The sequence below is a fragment of the Mytilus californianus genome, unplaced genomic scaffold (genome assembly GCF_021869535.1).
Source record: "Mytilus californianus isolate M0D057914Y unplaced genomic scaffold, xbMytCali1.0.p SCAF_4, whole genome shotgun sequence".
Lineage (NCBI taxonomy): Eukaryota > Metazoa > Mollusca > Bivalvia > Mytilida > Mytilidae > Mytilus > Mytilus californianus.
The window spans coordinates 44,457,504-44,482,675 of NW_026262690.1; the positions used below are offsets into that span (position 1 = coordinate 44,457,504).

The 25,172-nt window shown below is 31.7% G+C and overlaps 1 protein-coding gene across 2 annotated transcripts in view; it reads right to left on the reverse strand.

Moving 5' to 3' along the window:
• Positions 1-25,172, reverse strand: part of LOC127738077 (uncharacterized) — a 258,304-nt gene that overhangs the window by 49,895 nt on the left and 183,237 nt on the right. Inside the window, exons 21-26 of one of the 2 annotated variants that reach the window (XM_052249164.1) lie at positions 20,725-21,075; positions 18,372-18,473; positions 16,324-16,565; positions 12,939-13,237; positions 9,014-9,294; positions 4,030-4,250 (exon numbers count right to left, since the gene is read on the reverse strand). In XM_052249164.1, the coding sequence (XP_052105124.1) occupies positions 4,030-4,250; positions 9,014-9,294; positions 12,939-13,237; positions 16,324-16,565; positions 18,372-18,473; positions 20,725-21,075 (1,496 nt within the window). The remainder of the gene's footprint in view (positions 1-4,029; positions 4,251-9,013; positions 9,295-12,938; positions 13,238-16,323; positions 16,566-18,371; positions 18,474-20,724; positions 21,076-25,172) is intronic. The other variant, XM_052249165.1, reaches the window with a different exon arrangement.

Sequence of the window (25,172 nt, forward strand, 5' to 3'; positions counted from 1 at the left end):
TGGAGGAAAATGTTTTTATTGATACCATTTTCCTTCTTAATCTTGAAATTTAAATTCGGAGTCGGTAGCAACTTTTGTTTTAGTTGATTCTTCTTTTATTACCTCTTGTTACCACTGTTTTGGTATTGCTTTCATTAATTTAGAATATTCCGAAAACCAATTAGCATGGCAAGATAGTTTATCTAAAATCTTATTTTGATTTATTTTTCCTTTATCATCAATTATGTCATCTACAAATAAAATTTACTGTTTATCCAATTCTTGAAAAATAAGACATTTACTATTTAATTTGATATGTTTATTTGCCCCATATCAGTTGCTGTCTAATATGTTTATATGATAGTCGATCTGATTATTTTTCAGATTTTGAATTTATCCATGGTATGATTATTTTTAAGTAAAATTCTGGAACAATTTCTTTTAGTTTATTAATTAAATTAATATTGTTTAAGTTCATTTTAAATATAAGGAATTCTTGTCTAAATTTGTCTAAGTAAAATTTTGATAGACTTTCCAATTGGGTGATGAGTCTTCATTATCAATGAGTCTTTTTACCCAATTAATATTTATGGATTCTATATTGTTATTTATGTCTATCATTTTAAGCCCGCCAGCATGATAATTTTTACTTATTATAGCTCTTTTAACATTTTCTGGTTTATTGTTTTATATAAAACTATATATTATGTTTTTAAATTTTGCGAGGTATTCTTTATCAATTTCTGATACAACATAAGTGATATACGGTAGGATTAATGATTTAAGAAGATTTATTATACCTAACATAGTTAATTTTCTATTATTCTAGTCATTAATTATTTTTTTCAGATTTTTCGTATTGTCGTTGCAAGTTTAATTTTTTACACTCATTTTTATTAAGTCCAAAATATATTCCTAATACTTTTATCGGTTCTTGTGTCCACTTAATGTTTTCAACCTTATCTTTACAGGACTTTTCTAGCCATATCCCCTCTGTTTTAATTTCGAAAGTAATCCGAAAATTTCGATAATGTTCAAAGTTAATGAAACTTCTTGTTTTGAATTTAAAAATAAAGTGGTGTCATCTGCAAGCTGGCTTAACTTTAGAGTATGGGTTTAATTATCTAGTTTGATTTGAAATCCTTTAAATTTTTTATCTTGTCTTAATCTACATGCTAAAATTTCAACAGCAATAACGAAAATTATAGAAAATGCGGGACACCCTTGACGGATCCCGCGCTCAATGCTTAAGGGTCTTGAAATCCACCCATTATTTAATATGCAACCCTTTATATCTGTATATAAAATATTTATCCACTTCAGTAAAGATTTCCGAAAGCCAAATTTCTTTAATGAACAATACATAAATTACCATTCTAACGAGTCAAACGCCTTTGAAAAATATAAAAAAGGATTGCCTCATCTACGTTGAATTTTTCTGAATAGTCTATAATATCTTGGATTTGTCTAATATTAAACCCAATATATCTGTTTTTTACGTACCCGTTGTGATCACTGTGCATGATTTTATGCAATACTGGTTTAAGTCTTTTTTCAAGAGAATATGCTATAGTTTTGGTATCTACATTTAGTAAAGTAATTAGTTTATAATTTTCTAAATTCAACGGGTCATTTTTCTTGTAAATAAGGGTAATTAATCCTAGTCTCTGTGAATTTGTCAATTTTTTTTCTCATAGCAATGATTAAAGACATCTACAGCAAAATATAAGTTGGACCAAAAAAATCTATAAAATTCAATTGGAAGACCATCAATACCCGGTGTTTTGTTAAGTTTCATTTTAAAGACAGATTTTGTACATTCCTCTATTGTCAGCTTTCCTTCAATTTCATTACTTTCGTGTGTAGTTAGTTTTCAGTCTATTTTTGTATTTTCAATATCATTCTCAATTTCTCCTTAATTTTGCTTAGTTTATTTTTATAAACCTATTGCATACACTTTTCGTGTAATCTTTCAAAATATATGATAAACGGACAACGCTTTCTTTCCTTTTGCATTTTTGTATGTTTGTCGATGATAATATGCCAATGGCTAAACTTTTGGAATTTTCATCTCTCAATTGATAGGATGTGCGTGTAATCTCTGATCTAATGTTAACTGAATAGATTAAGACAACACTTATCGGTTTCAACGTTTACTTAACTTAACACAAAAAAATCAGTTTTAAATATGACCACACAGAAAATTAAATGAACAAGTCTCAATAGTCACCTGTTTGTTGTATAATTTAATATGCAGATAAGTTTAGAAATTGTCCTTTAAATCTCTCTTTTTGGCTTACTAGACTTATTGATGGAAGTTATAATAGTACTATTGTTGTGTCTGGTTTTGCCTGGAAAGAAAACCTATTGGATAAACGATGGACTAAGTTATCCATTTGTTTTTCTGCTTTGAATTTGTGCTCATTTTTATTGTTTATTATTTTTATGAGCTTTGCATAATATTATGCGCTCTTATGTTTACTTTGTTGTTGTATAAATGATAATTTGAAGGACATGTACATGCATCATTCGAAAAAACGTAGGACGTCATGGTTACATTTCAACAGATGGTTTACTGTTGGTCTTCATTCATCACTGTCAGCATTCTTCAGTACAGTAAGGTTGATTATTTTACCCTTATCATTTTGTGTGTCTTGTGCATGAAAAGTTACCACAGAGTTATGATAATTTGTGTATGTTTATTACCCCGTTTGTTATATATCGAGGATCGACTCTAAAGAGGGGGGGGGGGGGGGGGGGTTCAGATTTCAAAAACCTAAAACCTTCGCAGTTATTATATCATGATACGGCCAGTGGATTTCGCGTTTGAATTGATATGAAAAAAGGACACTAATGGTTAAACAGAATACTAATAGTCGGTTTGACAAACATATAACATTTATAATTTAGAAACGTACGCATATGTCACCCATACAGAATGCAGATGCTTCCGATTGTATTACCACGGTGTCGAATACATTGGTCCAGTTATTTTAGAGCAGAAATTTTGCAAAATAATTTAAGTAAAAAAAAATCATTCTTACGTTATAATGTTTTTATATTAAAAATGCTTTGTTAAGATTGTCATAAATCATCGTTTTTTTACAGTTTCTTCTTATGTCCCAGGTTAGGAGGAAGGGTTGAGCTCTCACGAACATGGTTAACCCCGCCAACTGTTTAATGTACATGTACCAACTTAAGCCATGAACCTGTAATTAAGTAGTTGGCTTATGTCTGTCAATTTTGTATTTCGTTTATTGTTATGTCAAAAATCAGGTTGAAAGTTTCTACTTTATGTATATGTTATGCCCGAGTAAATGTAAGGCATAAACTATTGTTTAGACTTTCTATTGTTGAAGATGGTATGTAGATTTTCTAGAACTGTTGAGTTGTTTTATTATTTGTGTTGTATGCATGCTGTCCCAACCTCACATCTCTTTTTTCTAAGACACAATTTATACGTTAGCGTAAACAATTACTGGAAGCGAAGTCTTACATTAGCAGTTATGCCCCTTATTGTCAGCAATCCAAGAAGAAAATTGCATAGCATCAAATGACTTGTTATAGAAATTTAACAATTTATATTTTTAGTTTCCTTTTTTACTCGTTCTTACAGTACAAGATCCATTTGATGTTTCAAAAAGATTTCCAATTTTGTGTTGCTCTATCGTTAACATATATCTTTCATCTCTGTTTATTCTCATAGAGTAAAATAGTCTTAATAAGCCCTGAAATTTTTTAAAGCTTTATAGACGTGCACCTAAAAAATATGGAAAAAAATACAAAGTGATTGAGTAAGTAAAAATTCACTGACACCTTGTCCTAATTCGCGTTGTGAGTGGATCCACTTAATCACTTGAACTATGAACGCAATTTAAAAAAAACATAACTTCAGCCAAAATCTTTTAATAATTGACAAAGGGATGATAATGGATAATGTTTATACAAATCGAATACAAACATTAAAGAAAGAGTTTTAGGAAGAAAAATAAACGATACATGTTTTTTTGTTTGTTATCATCGTAATTTTTAAGATGATGAAAGACTTACATTGATCATAATTATTCTTTTACCATCCATCACAGAACAGGTTTCAACACATTCACTTTCCTGAACACAGCGGTCACCTTTATCAACTTTTCCAGACTCACATGTGCAACCTCTAAATGGAGCTGTCGTACAGTCGGAACTCTTATCTGCTTCTGTATCCATACAACTTGGAATACAGGTTACACTGTCAGATTTCACAAATGTTTCAGCACATTTCAACGCTACAATGAATAATGTGTATTTAATATTGAGTGAAACATTTTTTCCAAAAAATATGAAGCCAACAATTTGTTCCTTTATATTCATTTAACATTTGCCAATAAATGTTTACACTATGAAGCGGAATTCACTGTTGGCATTATACCACTGGAATTCATATTCTACATAAAGAAAGTTCATAAACGTCTGGTATCTCTGAAAAAATTTAACTGGCATTGCGATACATTACAAGAAGTTCAGCAAAAACAAAAAAATACCTGCAAGTATGTTAACACAAGCAAACTATGACTTCCAGCACTTTGATCTACGTCTAAAACATACTTTCTAAAACAAACAACTTTCATGCTGCGTGCTATAGCGAATATGTCACAACACACACTAGAAATTTAATAATTCCTTTATTTTGTGATCTTTTTTCGTAAATAAAAATGTTAAATTGTTCTGTAAATACATTGAAATATTCCTAGGTACTAGTATATGTACTTTTTTTCGCGGTGTATTTATTTTCACGAATTTCGCGGAAGGTATATTTTCGAGAAAATAAATACACGCGAACATAAATACAATTTTCATGCATATTAAAACCTGGAATACAATATCCCAAATGATCTTGACAATTGTACATGCATGTTTACCTTGATTACCCCCCAAGAGCCTCATTTAAACTGATCCACTTAAAGAGCAGAGTAAGGACTAAAGATATCACAGAATGACCCACGCTGGTATGACAATTTTATTGTGTAATTAAACGACAGTTTTGATGATGGCATTGATCGAATAATTTGTCAATTTTGTAAACAGGAACTCTGGCTTGTATTATATTGGTTAACAAATATAGACTTGATTAATGAAAAAATTAAAAAAAATTATGAACATAACTATAATCAAATCAATTTCAGACAAAATTACATGTGAACAGGTTTATAAACTTATAAATTCGGCTTCAAATGTCCAAGTTTATTTTTGAACACATACATCCCCGATTTAATCCATCGACATTTCAAAGTTTTCTCTTCCACACTATTACTCATTAATTCCTGAAGGGTACCTAATATTCTAAATATAAAATCATATTCACTTCCTAGTAAACAGACCCTTATTTATATTTTTCAAAATCGGTAATGCCGTGAAATTAAGTACACGTGAATATGTCGGCAATACCAAATACGCGAAAATAAGTACTCGTGAAAAAAGTACATATACAGTATGTAATTATAGACGATCTTCTATTGTATTGTCGTACCACGAGCCTTATGAATCAAAAATACTAATTGTAAACAATCCCAAATATTTCTTAATAACTTCAATCGATCTTTTTGTCTTGATAATTTGTAATAGAAAAAGCAAAAGAGAGGCGAAAAATATCAAAGGTACATTCAAACTGATAAGTCGAAAATAAACTCACAACGCCACGGCAAAAAAAGAAAACCACCAAAAGACAAACAAGAGTTCAAAACACAACATGGAAAACTTAAAGACTGAGAAACACGTACCCCAGCAAAAATCGGGGTAATCTGACGTGCTCCGGAAGGGTAAGCAGGTCCTACTCCACATGAGTCACCCGTCGTGTTGTTCTTTTAAGTACAAACCCATTGATAAGTCTAATCCGGTAGGTCACTTTAGGGTAAAGGGAACGGGATTGTGATTACGACAATTGAAACATATCCGTCGTCATCCGTGAAGCAGATATTCTATAACAGTCAGCCAACTCGTGATGGCGTCCGTACAATTTACGAAGGGATGATTTCAACTTCACCACTTGGAACTCTTGGTTTAATAGCTTCCTTGTGAGCAGCAACCCTCTATCAAGGAAATAATGATATGAAACACAAGCCCTGGAATATCGTATCAACTGGGAAATATATACTCCATATGCAGGATATGTTGCTACATAAAAATGGAAAGTTCACAATTGGGAAGCTGAAAGCATTCTTTTGTCGAAAAGTTTTGTTTTCAACCGACCTTCATTGTCAGTTTTAGATTTTAATCAAGATATAAGGCAGACTTAACTGTATCTGTTGTATTCTATTTCAAGTTCAATGTTTTAGATGGGTTCAACATAGACACCAAACTTTAACCGTTTCACAGATGATATCGGACATGTTCCTTATGTCGTAACTACAATACCCTTTCTGTTTCACGAATGTGACCTACCGAATTAGACTATTTACCAGATTTGTAATAACATAAGCAACACGACGGGTGCCACATGTGGAGCAGGATCTGCTTACCCTTCCGGAGCACCTGAGATCACCCCCAGTTTTTGGTTGGGTTCGTGTTGCTTAGTCTTTGGTTTTCTATGTTGTGTCATCTGTACTATTATTTGTATGTTTGTCTTTTTATTTTTGGCCATGGCGTTGTCAGTTTGTTTTCGATCTATGAGTTTGACTCTTTCCTCTGATATCTTTCGTCCCTCTTTTTGATTTTATTTAGTGAGAGAACATCATCTATTTTATCGGAAAGTGAAGTTAGAGTTTAAAGCGAACTTCTTTCTTCCTAAGAAGCTCCTGTATGAAGTCAGCCTCATATGAATAAAGGAACAAGTCGGCAAGAAGAGGATCACAGTTGGTTTCCATGGGAATGCCGATTGATTGTTGAAACACACGTCCTCCAAACGTAACAAATATGTTGTCAATCAAGAAATCATTTGATAATGTCTGTTTTATGGTGATTTGTTTACAAAGTACGATTTATCCCTCCCTAAGACAAGATACTTGTATCTACGTTAGCCGTTCTTTTTTATGAAACAAAGCAGGACTAACTCTTTCAATTTGTCTTTTAGTTTGGAATGGAGAACTACTTGTGTAAAGTATAGAAAAGTTAAATGTTTTAATACTATTGCAAGATGAACGAGTCTTAGATTGTATGTACTCTAAAAATCGTTGGAATTTTTTAGTATCCACATCTGATTCAGGCCACCTCTAAAATAGGTAGTTTTACAATAACTTTGAAGTCCGGCTTTGACTACTGATAAAATTGAAGTTAATAATTTAGAAAGAGGTTCCGTAGAGCAATTAGAAGATCCAACAATATAACGTTGTTTGTAAGGACACTGTTGTAATTTAGGTATCCAATACAGTGAAGGAAGATCCAGTTCTTCATCTTTTGTTTAAATGCTGAATTATTGTAAAAAATCTGAAAATATCCTGATGTTGTTACAAAATATTCTTCTTCTATGTCTGTAATCTATTGGGATCATTATCTGAACTTGATTGAGTTGACAAAGATAACTCAGATATGGATAATACAGTAAATATTTCCTTCATTCATTAAATGAATGGTTAGATGTCAATATTTTAATTACAATGCTTTTTTAATTGTTCTGCACGTTAAAACAATGTTCTTCTAATCTAACTTGAAATTCAATAACATGAATAAGGTGACCAAACTTTAGGAATGCATTTATAATATACAACAAAAAATAAATGCTAAATGATGGAAATTTAAAGACGAGGAGAGAGATCGGATGAGTTGATAGGTTTAAGCGTCGTCCATATTGTATGCATTAATCTCAAAGCAAATCCATGATCTGTGAAAATGTTATTAAAGGGAATACATGCAAGACATGAACGATAGTTTTATACGACTTCTCCGATATCAGAAGATATATGAGTGCCAAAATATGTAAAATATCCAGCCACGAATGCATCACTCGGCAATGAAATCAACAACTAGAAATTTATTTTACAATAGGGATAAGTACACAATCATAAAATGCACAGATTAGAAAATTTTCAAATATCTTAAGTTCTCAGACTGCGAAAACATATATCTGGTAGGAGAAAAACAGAAACATCTAATTTGTTGGCCAGTTTGTGATAATGTTGATTCTTTATCACAATCTTTCATGAGTTTTTTCATATATCAACACCCCTGTGTTAGAAGACCATTTACAGAAAATACAGAAATAAAGCATATCTTCTTGTTACGTTTTTTCAAAAATACCAAGCTCACTATGAAAAAAATTGATGCCCGCAAACGCTAAAAAATGTAATATTGAGTGACAGGACATCACAATAAATTTAAATGTTCATCAAACAAATTGAAACATAATTTTTCTGTTTGTATAAATTCTTCTAATTAATACAAAAACAGATAGGTCATTTGGGAAATCTAAAAATATAAATCGGAATACTGATTGTTAACATAAAATTGTTTACATTTTAAGCATAACATTAACCTGATTCAAATAAGAAGAAATCGATGTTTGGGTAATACAATGTTTAGATGGTCCCACGAGTATGTGTGAACGCAAAAGAGCACAAAACCGGATTGATTGATTGATTGATTGATTGATTGGTTTTTATCGCCACTTTCAGCACTGTTGTGCTCTTTCGTGGCGGTAAGTTTGTATTGGTGGAGGACGCCGGAGTGTTCAAAGAGAACCACCGTCTTTCGGTAGGAAAACTGACAATCCTAGTCATTTAAGTTCGGAGTCGAGTGCACCTGCCACGTGCAGGATTCGAACTCACAACCCGTGTTAGGAGGCTAGTGATACAGTTGTTCGACTACTTAGAACACTCGGCCACCCCCCCCCCCCCCCCCCCCCATGAATACACGAAGTTGGAGAAGGTGAGGAGACCCAATTAGCGAAGGTGTCATGCTAAGTTTTTATGAAACCAATGTTATTGACTAAATTTAGAATCTTTTTTCAACAATTCTAAGTATCTGAAATATTTTATATTTGAAAGCAAAGTGTAACAAAAAAGAATTAAGGAAACAAAATAAATTTTCTTGACAGCATTAAGTACCAAGCCATACTTACGACAATTAGTAACATCTCTCCATTCCGTCAGATCAATTCTTATTCCATTCTGGCTACCAAAGAAAACGGCTTCCTCCAATATTGGACAGTGTAAAGCTGTGTCGGGATTTTCGCAAACATCAAAAACACAGCTTTCATAATATCCCGACAGGTCAAGTCCCTCTTTAAAAGCAATTTTGAATAAGTCTTTTTGTGAATCAAGTAGTCCACACCTGTTTCTTTTCTTGGCCTCTATTGTCGCTTTGTCAGTACACTGGACAAGAGGAGTTTCATTTGGACAACTGTAATATACATCACAACAATGGTTCTTATTTCTTTCTGAATATAGTTGACTGTTTCTTACTGAACATGCATCAATTTACCAATGGATAGCATTTTTTTAGTCGCTTAGTTAAGTGACTAAAAATGGTTATCATTCTTGAAACTTGACATGCATAAGATCTTCAATCACACATAACAGATCACATTTGACTTTTTTGTACTATTGTTACCTAAGCTTCTTCGACGTTTATGTGCCTTGAGCTACGTCATATGGAGTTTATAATTTCTCAGTGTCATTGTATTGTATGTTTTGCATGGACTCTTTGGATACTTGCTTTAAGAATTTCTTTATATTCAGCAACAAAATAAATGACCACATTTTGCTATATCAAACATTTTGTGCTAGTTATTAACATATAGCTGAATCATTGTTTTCATGTACATGTCTACATAGTATAGATAAAATATGGATTCAATCATGATCTTGAAAACGATATGCAATTTGTTTTTAATTTGCGTTGGTATTATTTACCCTTCCGGAGTACCTGAGATCACCCTTGATTTCATGTGGGGTTCATGTTGCTCCGTCTTCAGCTTTCTATGTTGTGATTTGTGTACTGTTTGTTTTTTTTTCGCCGTTTTATTTTTGGCATGGCATTGTTAGTTGGTTTCCGACTAATGAGATGGAATATCCCTTTGGTATCTTTCTCCTCTCTTTTGTTTTGCTCTAAATCCGGCTTTTATAATCTTTTCATGACATTGCAACGTGAATGTGCAAATTAGACATGTATTTAGATTTACACTATTACAACATAATTGGATATACCATCATCGTCAACTTATTAAATAATTTATGGTTTTTGTTTGGTAAACTGCTGTATAATTTGATATAATTTTAGATATGTGTTGTTTTTATTCGATTATGTGTAGTTTTTTGTCATTAATTCATTATGTGCTTTGCTGGTTTAATTTTCAATATTTTTTCTGTTCCCTTCATAAGGATTAAAACAAACGAAACAAACTTATCAAAAAAACCACACAAAGACATATATTAAGAGACCTTGTCCCCCTCAAAAATACAATTCATTTATTCCATCTATCCTAAGTAAAACAAATTTCTAAACAAATGAAAATAACATTAGATAAATTTCGTACGTCCTAAGCAAACTTCTGAATATACCTTAATTAGTAACGCTCAAACCAAAACCTTAATGTGTAAATACCTGAAAACGTGAGGAGGTTTATGATCAAATAACACCTAAAAAGGGTAGCAAAATTGTATCTACAGTTTTTTTTTCATAATTTCTAAATTTATCAGCGAATATTCAAATCAGGGATCTATCCAAAGAGAATCCAAAGAAAAAATTGTTAAGATATGCACATTATGTTTGTGTTGGGTTCTTGGTGCCTCAATCTCTACATAAGAAATATACTGTTGCTACGAATACAAACAAATAAATTGTTGTTCACAGTAGCACATCCAGAAGAAAGCATGTAAAGGTCGTGTATGCCACGGTTTTAAAAACATTATCATAAGAATTCCTTTTAAAAAGGATGAATATTTATGAAAAAAAAATATAAAACACGATCTTACTCTTTAACATAATAAGCTGTTGACACTGTGATATGTCTCGCCTATATAAAAATTTGATAGTGTAATGTAAACGTTTAAATAAAATGGCAATACATGTAAACTATGCACAGCATTAAAAGTCTATGAGCCATGACTGAATGTGCAGGGCAAAATAACCTTCGTAGAAATGAGTAATGTCAACGCTAATACAAATAAATACCATAGACTTATCATAAGTGATTCCATTGAAACTGACCTAAACCCAAACTTAAACATGTAAACTATGCAAAAGCCAATGAACCATGAGTAGGGGCGGGCCTTATTTTCTCTATGGAAAGGATACATGCAAATGCTCATACAACGTATACCAAAAAGCATTGACTTACCATTTGGGACTCATCTTAAACAGGCATAATCACAAACTTTAACATGTAATAATCAATAGACAATGAATAGGTGGGGAGGTTGGGGCGTAACCAAATTTTCTCCATAGAAATTAGAGATGCCAATGCTAATACAACTCCATGCCAAATCATTGACCTACCACTAGTGGTTTCCTTTTAAATGACCGTATCTCAAACTTTAACATGTAAACTAAGCAAAAGTTTCAAATGAAATATATCATGACTGAGGGGGAGATGCCTAAAATATTATCCATGGAAATGAAAGAGGGACGAAAGATACCAGAGGGAAGTCAAACTCATAGATCGAAAACAAACTGACAACGCCATTGCCAAAAATAAAAAGACAAACAGACAAATAATAGTACAGGTGACACAACATAGAAAACTAAAGACTAAACAACACGAATCCCACCAAAAACTGGGGGTGATCTCAGGTGCTCCGGAAGGGTAAGCAGATTCTGCTTCACATGTGGCACCCGTCGTGTTGCTTATGTTATTACAAATCCGGTAAATAGTCTAATTCGGTAAGTCACATTCGTGAAAAGGGAAGGGTATTGAAGTTACGACAAAAAAAACATATCCGATATCATCTGTAAAACGGTTATTCCATAACGGTCAACCAACTCATGATGGCGTCCGTAAAATTTACGAAGGGGTGATTTCAACTTCACCATTTGGAACTCTTGGTTTAATAGCTTCTTTGTGAGCAGCAATCCTCTATCAAGGAAATCATGATAGGAAACACAACCCGGGAATATCGTATCAATTGGGAGATATATACTCCGTATGCAGGCGCTGCTGGAATGTTGCTACATAGAAATGGAAAGTTCACAATTGGGAAGCTGAAATCATCTCTTTTGTCGTAAAGTTTTGTTTTCAACCGACCCTCATTGTCATTTTCTAGATGTAAGTCAAGATATGAGGCAGACTTAACTGTATCTGTAGTATTCTTTATCTCTAGTTCGATGGGATAGATTCGTTCAACATAGTCACCAAATTTTGTATTATTTAGTGAGAGAACATCATCTATATAGCGGAACGTAGAGTTAAAGGACATTGCTAACTTCTTATCTTTCTTCCTAAGAAGTTCCTGTATGAAGTCAGCCTCATAATAAATAAAGAAACAAGTCGGCAAGAAGAGGGGCACAATTGGTTCCCATTGGAATTCCGACAGTCTGTTGAAAAACACGTCCTCCAAACGTAACAAATATGTTGTCAATCAAGAAATCAAGCATCTTGATAATGTCAGTTTCAGAGAATTTTTTGTTTGAATCAGAGTGATTCTTTACAAAGTAGGATTTATCCCTCCCCAAGACAAGATACGTGTATCTACGTTCGCCATTCTTTTTAATGAAACAAAGTAATACCAACTCTTTCAATTTGTCTTTTAGTTTTAGTTTGGTGATGTGCCAATGCCTATACAATCTCATACCAAATATCATTGACCTCCCCTATACAGTCCCATTACACTGGCCTTACCACAAACTAATACAGTGTTGACACCACCGGAAACAGCATGCCGAAGTCTCACTTTTTTCGACTTCGTCGAGGCGAGACAAAAAATACCCGAATACGTTGTATGATTTCCAATGAGACAACTACCCACCAAATGACATGGGAGTATTTTTTAACATTCCTCTTTAACTATTTTTAACTGTCATCATTTTGATAAATATACATTGCCTACCTTTGACCTGGTGACTCCCAACTTTTTCCTATATGATAATGCAGTTCACGTTTTTTGTTAAGATTTCCATCACGGTCATAATAGTCATCCTCTTTATCTCTGTTGCAGTTACCACATAATCCAGTGAACTGACCACTATATGCACTATAGGGAGCTTGAACCATTACTTTATGTCTACCATCAAAACTGACATCAATTTGGCATTTTGTGTGTCGAATATGAATAGATCTTGCTTCTCTTGTAATTTCTATATTCTCTTCTTCAAAGTTTTGAGGTCCACTTACTGATTTTCCATCAATCTGTCGAATGAAACTTTCATTATATTATGGCAACAACAAGTTTATCTTAATTTATATTACACATAGTATCAAAGAATAAACAGCAACACCATCGAAAAAAAAATCAAGAAGGAATTTTCAGGACAACATACTGTCGTGAACAATACTCAACTTTGTTTGCCGATTAAAACAGCCTACAAACAATCTGCAGTAAGCACAATACATTTCAACAGACATTAAAACTGGCCAATCACAACGTTTCTTATCACAGACAGACATTCAATTGGGCCGGATTAAATTAGCTTTAAAAAATATAACATTAAATTTAAGTCCAATCTGAAATCTCTTTTGTGTAATATTAATTCAGTTTGAATAAAAATATCATAAATTAAAGTACAATTTGATATCTTTTTGCCGATTTAATGCTATTTGGCGTATTGTTGTATTGAATGATAAATGTGCTATGTCCAAATTCTACACATAAATACTTTATATATCTTTTTAAAAAATGTTATAATCTAAAAAGTAAAATAACAAAAACACCGAACTCCAAGATAAATTCAAAGCAGAAAGTCCCTTATCAAATGGCAAAATCAAAAGCTCAAACATATCAAACGAATGGAAAACAATTGCTATATTCCTGACTTGGTACAGGCATTCCCTTATGATGATTCATTAAAATGATGGATTAAACCTTGTTTCTTAGCTAGCTGTGTTATAATCTTAATCAGTATGCAAACTTTCAAATATGTCAACAAAGAAAAACAAAATGGCATATAGACAAAGGACATAAGCAAAAATGAAAGACAAGAATCCAAAAAATTACCATAGCACAATAACACAATAAGTACCGAGCCACGCAAAAAGGATATTAAAGTTAATAATTTACAAAGACAAATAAAAGAACACTAAAAAATAAACCGAGTCAGTATCTATAATCTGTACTTCAAGACCATCATGTATTATTTGTGAAGTTGATACTTATACCCCCCAAAAAAACAGAAGAAAAACGCTAAACTAAAAAAATATTATGTTACAAAAAAAAATGAATAAACTCAAATTTTCCGATGCTGTAATTAAGCAGTTTCCTATCGAGAAGAGGCGACCATCGTATTTACCGTAGCATGTAAAAGTCGGAAAAAGTCACAAATGAGGAAAGAGATGAAGAAATAGTGGAAAGTAAATTAATAAAAAATACCGAACTCCGAGGAAAATTCGAATCCGAAAGTCCCTTATCAAATGGCAAAATCAACAAACGACAGATGGAACATTTTAAGGCTATCTGTGACACAAATAATTCATAACTGCTAACACAATTAAACATTTTTTTTGAAGTTAATGACTTGCAAAGTTTACTTCACGAGATGCGCATTTCGAAATCACTGTCTCATTAGTGCTGTTCGAGACCAAAATATTTTAAAATCCAAAACATAAAACATACGTTGAAGAGCTTCTCAAACAGCTAAAAAAACTTACAGTAAAGACAAATCTGGAAATAACATTAAATTAAAATAAAAAATATTAAAAAGATAATTTGTTTTTTAAGAAATAGCATTTTCATTTTGAGGGAGGGGGTAATTTTTTTCATAAATAACACTTGATATAATTTCGAGTCTTCGAAGCGCTTTTCTGGCTTTACCTTCTTAGGAACGCTCAGAACCCCACAAATTGAAAGCAATGAACGTATAAGACATGAAAACTATGACCAAATAGGACATAAAGATATAACCAAACTTATCAAGGTCAACATTACGTTATATAGATACAATGGATAAGCGTGGATTCTTGAAAAAGAAACCATGAGCCCGGAGGGCGAATGTTTTGTTTTTCATGAATCTACGCTTATCCATTGTATCTATAACTTAAACTATTGTGTTAATTTCTTTTCAAAATTAAAGCCTTTTCCTAATTAGAAGGTATTGTAAGTGAGTTTAAATAACCATGTTATCGTGTCCAACGATGCATTGATAAATCTCAGATCACAATTAATTGGTTGACAAAATACAAATATAACACTTCTACCTTTAAAGATCTTTATATAACCAGGCATATGAATATTATCTGTTTATACAAAATAAGACATATTCGAAATTATTTCTAATAAATTGAAAATGGAAATGGGGACGTGTCAAAGAGACAACAACCCGACCAGAAAGCATATATAAAGTATATATAACAAGTATGTTATCGAAATTTTTCTAGCACTCTAGGCACATCACGATTTTCTCGCATAGGAATTTGCGAACAAACCTTTGTAAAATTATGTAGTAAAACAGATGAAATCATACTATATTTATAAAACAAAAATTGACAAATAGAATGTAATCATTTTTGTTTCAAACATGTGAAATAGCCAATAATAATAAAAAACACCGGTAAAACTCGCTATTATTACAAAAATATCCACTATAACATGCAAAATTAGAAAAAAAACCAAGATCACTTAAGAATTGGAACAACAGAGAGAATACAGGGATTCGAACCTAAACCGACAAATCCCTATCTTTAACTCATTGATTTTAACCATGCTAACCTCGTGGCTACCAACTCATACTATACGACTGCCTATTGTGTCTATATAAAGGTACAAGCCCTCTGTGTCCGATGAACCGATGTATATCAGATGTTCATTTAAATATATAAAATAGACATCTATAGTGTAACCCATTGGTAGCCGAGAGGTTTCGTCGATGTGTTGATGTCAGTCACACATAACAGATTTCAAGGAAGTGTTCGATTCCCAGTTAAAGCATATACAAATTACAAAAAATAAAGGTAAGTTTTTAAATTAATTCCATTAGTGAACAGAAATCAGTTAATTAGCCAATTCAAACTTAATGAAATTAGGCACACAAAGGAAACAATTGAATATAATTTGGTGAGTCAATTTCAGCGGCAGATTTAGGAAGCGTTGATTCTAGAAAAAGAATCCACGGTAAATGAATAGGCTGACGTCACCACAATGGTTTAACTGAGGGAGTTGTAACATTAGTTTTATAATTTATTAATTTATCATTATTTTTCAAATGTATATTGTTATTTGTCATCTCTCTTTTCTTCATGCTCTAAATTAAATCATTTATAAACAGTATTGATATGAAACTTACCATAACTTCACCACTCTTTAGAATACTGTATACACCATCACCAATTGTGAAATCTACTCTCTTGTTATATGCGACAGGCCTTTCGTTACGTTTTTCTGTTGTTGTTTCAACTGTGAAGGCACACGAATTTTTCGTATCTTTAAGGGCCGACAAAATATATTTACATACACCCATGTGATGTACAACGGCAGAGTCATATGTCCTGGTGTGAGGATCTCCAGATGATATACAAGTACATAGTTCTGAAAAAATGGTGTAGACAAAACAAAAGTTCAATAAATGCACTGTCCTGTAATAGTCCATTGTTAAGCAAATTCTATTATATAAATTCAAATCGTACCTTAGTTATTGCCATTATACACAATTCAATAACTATATGGCAGTTTTATTGTTAAGGATAAATAATCAAGAACTTATTTAACTGTTACCTCATATGAGCGAGATAGGGTATAATAAAAACAAACCGAATAGATCATGTTTGATTTGCTTGAAAGTAAACTGTTTTACCCCCATGCCTTCGTCCGTCTGTACCACGAAATTTCCTCGTTTGTTGTTCAAAAACTTTAAACTACACATCATAGATTCTAGGAAATGTTGCAATAGGCTTAATGTGAGTATGCTATACTGTGTAATGTTATTTTAAATTTATGGCTCATCAACTTCCTGTTTACCGAACATTCAGATATGCTTACACATATTGACCATGTATGAAATTAATGTCATATCTTTCGCGGAACTACGAACCAGAGCACCCTGAAATTTAGTACATTCATGCTGCATGCTCTACTGCGTGATGTGTTTTCATATGTATCGATCCTCAACTTCCTGATAACCGAGTACTTATAGCGCAAGTACCATTAGTGCACAGTCTTTCATAGTTCAACATGTCCTTCGTCAAAGGACATTTGGTTGACCAAAAACTTAGATGTGGTCTTTTATTTCATTTAACCAATTTTCATATTAGTAATAGCAATGATATACAATTAAATAATGAGCAAATATAGCTTCAACAAAGAGTTTATATTGATATATAGTTCATTTGAAACTTGATAGAATCGAACACTTGTTATGAACATAAGGGATAGTGGTTTTCATTCATTTGAGTAGATCAAAAGTATGTCATTTGTTAAACGACATGTTATCATTTTTCTATAATTTCAAAGAAGAATTAAGTTGCTAACATCAAACCCAGGTACAATTATAGCTTTAACTAACAAGGAACATATAAAAAGAACAACATCCAAAAACTGTGCCTGTTGAGTAAATTAATCTTTGCTTTGGAACACTAACATGATTTATGAACTGGAAATTAACAGACAAAATTGATTCATTGGTAGCATACCAAAACACTTATTACTAGGCAAATGGTTCCATTGAAACTTATATGCCAACGTAAGCGCTTAAACAAAGTCACAGTAAAAGGGTATGCTTCAGATCTTTGTGCACATGACTCATGTTTCCGGAACAATGTACACCGCGCATAAAACTGCTTCAAAAAGTAATATGTATGATCGAATTCGCATGGTAAAATTTCTCAAGCACGGCTGTGTATCAGTTAAACAATGGGGGTGCAATTCCGGAATTTTAGCATACAGATACCTTCTAGTCTAACATTTTCTTTTGTGAAATGTCCATTATCTATGTACACATTTCCTTGGCTTAACAGCACTTTTAATCCTAAAGTTTTTACCGTACTTTACCTTTTTTGGCAATATACTTCACTGAGAAGACATTATTTCTAAACTTTTGCCATAGTAGTTGACTTGACACTAGTCTAATTTATATTTTTTATGATCTTGTACTTTTTAGATTGAACAATGTCGCAACAGGTTAATTTAGATACCCTTCAAATGCGTGCGCAATATAATTATCGTTGTCACAGTTCATCTTAAATGTGTATAAGAGATCTTATAGGTTTTTTTTGGAATAACAAAGATATAGTGTTTTTGAAAGCTTATTTGAATAATCAGAAAGAAAATGTTGTTAATTATTAAAGTATAAACATTCCATATTTTTTTGAATGACCAAACTACTTTAGACGTACATACCTGAGCACCTTTTCCTAGGATCACCAGTGTATCCCCTTGGGCATTTACATTTACCATTTTTAAAAATGGCATTTTCCCCACAATCATTTGCACAGTTTCTGCCTAAATATAAATAAAATATAGAGATAGGTTAGGAATAAAGATAAGAACATTACTAGCATTCCACAACTTGTTTATGGTCAAGATATATACTGTATAGAGAGTTAAAAAATCAGCATGTTACACTCGAGATAAATTATGATTTTTGTCTCGGTTGCTTGCTGCCTTCATTGACAATTACTTCAAATCCTCTCCTTTGTTTTATCTTTCAATGCTGTAGTACAAAAATTAGGAAAATATTCTATCATAAGAATAATATAATTTGAGAAAAAAAAATTAATATTTGTTATTGTATAAACATAAAAAACTTGCGACCACCCACATTTTTCCACATACAACAGAAATATATAAAAATCATTCAGTAATGAAAATGCTTTAAATAACGTAAAAACTTTTAAATAGTTAGAAAAAATAAGAATATAAGAATATTAAAATAGCATGTAGAAAGAGATTATCAACTGTTGACACAGACACATGTCTGACGTTTATGTAGGTTTGATAGTACAACGTAAATATTAAAATTCAAATGGCAATACGTTCACATGTTAACTATGCAAGACATTCAAAGTAAATAAACAGTGAAAGCAGAGTCAAATAACATCGGTGGAAATGAGAAATGTCAACGCAGTATAATTTAATTTTGGTGTAACACGTCTTCTGATTGGCTAAACGTTTTTGTCTCTCAGCTCATAGACATAATTTTGTCATGTGACCATGACGTCATCAACGTTTTTTTCATGATTTACTCCTTAAAAAAGGAATTTAGAATTAAATCATAAGGATTGACTGTAATATTTTTTCTATCTATTCGAAATAACATAAAACATATGTGCACACTTTTGAATAAGGTTATTCAGTGTGCACCACATTTTTTGATGTTATTTCTTCATAGACAAAAAAAAAAGTAAAGTCATTCCTTAAATAACTGCATATGAAATATCATTGACTTATCATAGGTGCAAAGATTTCAAAGTCAATGAACATGATGATTGGAAGGGCCATACAATCTCGATAGAAAAGGGACGTAGAAATACTAATAAACTATGCTGAAGTTTCAAAGTCAATGAACTATGATGAGGAGACTGTGTCAAATTATCTCCATGGACATGAGACGTGCAAATATTAATACATTTGCATACCAATTGTTATTGAAATTACTAGTTGGTGTTCATCTTAAACTGACGGCATAAAAAAAACTTTTAACATGTAAACTAAGCAAAAGTTTCAAAGTCAACAGACCATGCATGACTGCGGTGGCAGAGAGCCAAATAATCATTATTGAAATGATATTTGCTTATACTTATACAACTGTACACCAAATATCATTGACCTTCCACTAGTGGTTCCACTTTTACTCACATGATTACAATACATTGTTGACAGTCGCTACCGACGACGTTGCCACCGGAAACAGTATACCTAAGTTTAACTTTTCCGACTTCTTCGAGGCGATACAAAGACCGTAGATGTATAAATACGTGAGAAGCTAAATGATTAAAACAGACATAAACAGAATAATTCAAACTATATAAGGTAAATTTTGTTTGCTGGAGGTGTAACATAAGATTCTTGATACTAGTATTTCCTTTGTTTATTGGCTTAGTTAAAAAAGGGTATATCACGAATCAGTCAGTTACAAAACACAAAAAACCCATTACAAGGCGAATAAAAAAAAACTGTAAAGCAGAGATAAACATTAACAGAGTACAAATGGTCCGGGAATATATTACAGACTATAGTTAATGCACAATAATCAGATAAGGTGAATGAAGATACTAGTTTTGCCAACATGTTTCGTATATGGGGTGGTTTAACTGTATGTCAATTTTTGTAACAGTGTTTAGTGAGAAATGAAGAAGTTAAAGAAATTTCTACATTTTTTGTATTAATATTTTCTAAAAGAAAAATCACATTACTCTGAATTTTCTCTTTGAAAAATATGTCAAATTATGATTAGCTTTTTTATTTATCGAATAATATCGAGTAATCAAGATAAGAAATAACGAAATAAAATAACAAAGTTTTGTCGAAAGTAAATAGTTGTTAGATCTATAATTCTTCAAAAAAAAGTTTTTTTTTCTTTTCTTTTTAAAATGGCATGGATTTTTATTATCAGAGGATAAGGTGAAATCGTAATAAATTTGAGTGTTTATTTTGTACAAAGATGAGACCCCGTTGAACATTATCCTATCCGATGTACAAACTAGTTTTATCATCCTACCGCGTTGATTGCACACTTACAATTAATTCTTACCTTTTGATAAATATGTGACTTGAAATATTGCCCTTCTACAGTTTCCTCTAATGATAAACTTGTTTCCTCTTTGTCTGATGAATCTACACTTGTTACGACGATTTCTTTTTCTTTTCTTCTGTTGACGTTTCTTTTCTGCTTTTTGCTTTCTTCTTTTGTTCTTTTCTTGCTTCTTGTTAACTCTACCTTTTTTGGATCTTTTATTTTTGAAAGATGGATCCAAGTCAACATTTATAATTTTATCAGCACTCTGAATTTTACATACCATAATCTTTTTGTTTTTTCTATGGCGTTTACAACGTCGTGACTTAACAAAAACTTTCTCATTCTTTATACAAGATGCTGGAATTTCTACCAAAATAGAAAATAAAAAGATATCATTTAAGTTTTAAACTTTCAAGACATAGTACTTATTTACATTTTTTTCAAACTTCTTAAGGATTTACTATGCTCTAAAACCATATTGATATTTTTTATCATTCATAATAATAGTTGAATTGAAACTATAATTAATACATCAATCGATATCGAAAGGCTTGGCAGTTATTTATGAATTTTTCAATTTTATGCCATCTTATCTTTAGACATAACCACTGCTTCGAATTGAGTACTAAACAATCGTGTGATTGTTGTCTACAAGGTTATTTTTCAGAATATTCAGCAGCTGTAATTCATATATCCTTAATTTTCTTGAAAGTAACTAAACAATACTTAATTGACTACAACCGAAATGTGTGAAAAATACTAAATTTACAGAAAGAAAAAATATCTTAAAACTAGATTTCTTAATTAAAGAGGCATTAGCTGTCAAATTCGTGTTCACCAATTTGACTCAAATTCTCATATTTGATTTATAACATACTTAAACGTATATCCAAATCATAAAAAGTTTAAAATAAACAATTTACGATGCAAGGAGTCGATAAAATGTATCAGCATTTCGTATGTATTTCTGTCTAGATGTCATCTAACTAACCATCGAGGTGACCTCCGAAGACTACCAACGCTATACAACCCGATATAAACATAGATATAAACATAGATATAGATATGAATAGATAGCGAACATGTGCAATTGGATTTTTCTAGGTAACATGAATATAAATACAAATAGATAGCGAACACGTGCAATTGGATTTTTTTTAGGTCTGTTTGATTTCATATTATTGTTTAATTATCGTTTTTACCTGTATAGGAATGAGTTTTGTGGATCGAATCAGTCAACCGAATGGTTTACCCTTGTTTCACTTTCAATGTTGAAATTATTTTCCTTTAAATAGCTAAACACGTCTAGTTTATGCGTAACCATCTCTAGCTTAGGGGTTTAATTGAAGGTCACATGTATACGGATTCAATGAGGTCAAATTATTCACTTGCAAGTTAATAATGCAACAGTGATGTGTCTAAGCTTATTTTGACAAAATTGAACCAAACTGGCTGCTGAAAGCGAATTATTATTTTACTCTTTCAGTTTCATGAATAATTGAACAAAACAAAATCATATTTTTTTATATCTCGTAGCTAATGACCCTTTAACAATAATATATTCTTTCATTGATGTATCGTAGTTTCAAAACAAAATTCAATTAAGGATGTAGATTTCAGGATAAGTATTTGTATATATATATATATATATATATATATATATATATATATAGACTTTCCGATTTTTTTATTAACACACCTTTATATGACCAAGCAATCAGAGGATTTCCGCTATAAGCTTTAACTTTCTTGCTAAACTAGGGAAACCAAGAACCGGCATCTTTTCAACAATTCTGACTAAATTATTTGAATAATCTCCAAAAAAACCCACAATATCATCGTAAGATCATTTCACCTTGAGGTTTAGTCTTTTGAGTTTTGTTATTGCAAGGTAAAAGAATTACATTGTTGATTTACTGTCATTGTCAATGAATAATTACACTAAATTACAGTTACAGGTTTCCTTTATTACTTGTCTCGTACATGCGATTCCCTTAGTTTTTTTATATCCTAATTTGTATAAATTGTAACCATAATAAATGCTAAAAAGTATATAAACAACTTTACCATCACACTTTTCACGCCCATCTCCAAGATAATTAGGTTTGCATTCACATTCATAATTGCCCTTTTTGACAACACACCATCCATTCTCATGACATCCATCATTTTTCCAAACTGTTACCATCTTGCCACCAGGCGCACACTTCTCTTCAAGTGTGCAATCGTCTTCTCGTCTTATAGCATTAACCTATTGTAAAAAATTTATAAATAAAAGTAGAAAATAAAATTTTTCTTCATGGAATTTCATATTCCAGATGCTAAGCATTTGACGAAAAACCCTGGAAATGTTTTATATAGTCAAATGTTCACAAAGGAAAAAATCCTGCAGGCTTCAAAGGGCTGGTATCGCTCACCTGATCTCAATATTGACTGTACGATGTGAAAATAACTATTGCGTTTGTTTCTATAATAGTTTTACAAATATTGAACATCTCATTTGAATATTCATTTAAAAAAAAGAAACGATTGATTCATCTGTGTCTGTTCATCAAACAAAGCAGCTAAAATCTATTTGAAATTTTGAATAATAAAATACAAATGTTTAAACTCAATCCGAAAACAAAATCAATGTTTGTTTTCTAAAATTGGTTAATCGTCATTAAAGATTGCCTCTCTTGGCTATGTTTTGCATCCGATTGAAACAAAATTATCAATATTTAAGAAAATCCACACATCACTCCTGTCATGTTTGGTTATAATTTACCAAGTAGATGCAGAAAAAATAGTAAAATGCGTTCATAGTGCTGAAATCAGAACTATGTACGACCAACTTCGTTTTGCTAACATACCAATTAGTATTAAATGAATAGAGTTTGTAGAGGATCTCAAAATAATCAATCTCCATAACTTTCAAATGTATTTTGTCCTGTATGTCTAGAGGATAGGATGTTTGAAAATTATCTAAAATGAAATTAAAGATTGCCTTTTCGGGCCATCTGTTAGATCATATTAAAAACCAAGAGGCTCTCAAGAGCCTGAATCGCTCACCTGTAATTGTTTGCTTAAATCTTTCATCAATGATTATTTTTGCTTTTCAATATATATTAATGAATGGCTTAAAACTTCCATTGAAATGTTCTTTGTATCTGTCATATTTTTCTTCAAAATCAAAGAAATGCATTGTACCCCTATGTTTCATTTTAGCCATAGTGGCTATGTCTCTTGACGTACAAGAAATATAATACAAAATTTATACTAGATACTCTGAAACTCATTCAGCCCAAGTTTAGCTGAAATTGATTCAGCAGTTTCAACGGAGAAGATTTTTGAAAGTAAGCAAACTAAATGAACAAATTGTGAAAAATTGATTTTAAAGGGCAATAACTCCTTAAGGGGACAATTGACAATTTTGGTCATACAAAAACTTATTTGTAGATCTTACTTTGCTGAACATTTTGGCTGTTTACAGTTTATCTTTATCATTAATAATATTCAAGATAATAACCGAAATCTGCAAAATTTCCTTAAAATTACCAATTAAGTGGCAGCAATCCAACAATGGGTTGTTAGATTCATCTGAAAATTTCAGGGCTGACAGAACTTGGCCTAATAAACATTTTTACCTCTCATCAGATTAGCTCTAAATGCTTTGGTTTTTGAGATATAAGCCAAAAATTGCATTTTACCCCTACGTTCTATATTGAGCCATGGCGGCCATGTTTTTTTACGAAACAGAAAAGAAAACACAAACTTTATTCTAGATTCCCTTAGAATCATTCAGCTTAAGTTTGGTTGGACTTGGTTTAGTAGTTTCAGAGAAGAAGATTTTTTAAAGTTAGAAAACATGATAAACAAATTTTGTAAAATTGTCCTTAAAGGGCAATAACTCCTTAAGGTGGCTCCGAGTGTCTTCTTCCATCTTGCTATTTTATTATGTAGCAAGAAAACAAGTCCGGTGACCCCATTTTTTTTCTTATCTGAAAGCCTGTTATAAGATCTATCTTCTCACATTTTATCTTAAAATTCTATGATGTAGTTTTCTTATTATCACACAAAATTGGATTTTCCATGCATAATCTATACAAAATCTGACAATTTTGCAAAAACCTGTAGCGTGAAAAAAAGTCAGATGACCCATACTTTTTATTATATTTTCGAAAAAAGCATGATAAAAACTTCATTTTGACAAATTATTGAAAAATTCTATGGATTTTAATTAAGACCCCAGCCACCTTAAGGGGTCAATTGACAATTTTGATCATATGAACTTATTTGTAGATCTTACCTTGCTGAACATTTTTGCTGTTCACAGTTTTCTTTATCATTAATAATATTTAAGATAATAACCAAAAACTGCAAAATTTCCTTACAATTACCAATTTAGTGGCAGCAACCCAACAATGGGTTATCACATTCAACCGAAAATTTCAGGGCTGATAGAACTTCACCTAATTAACACT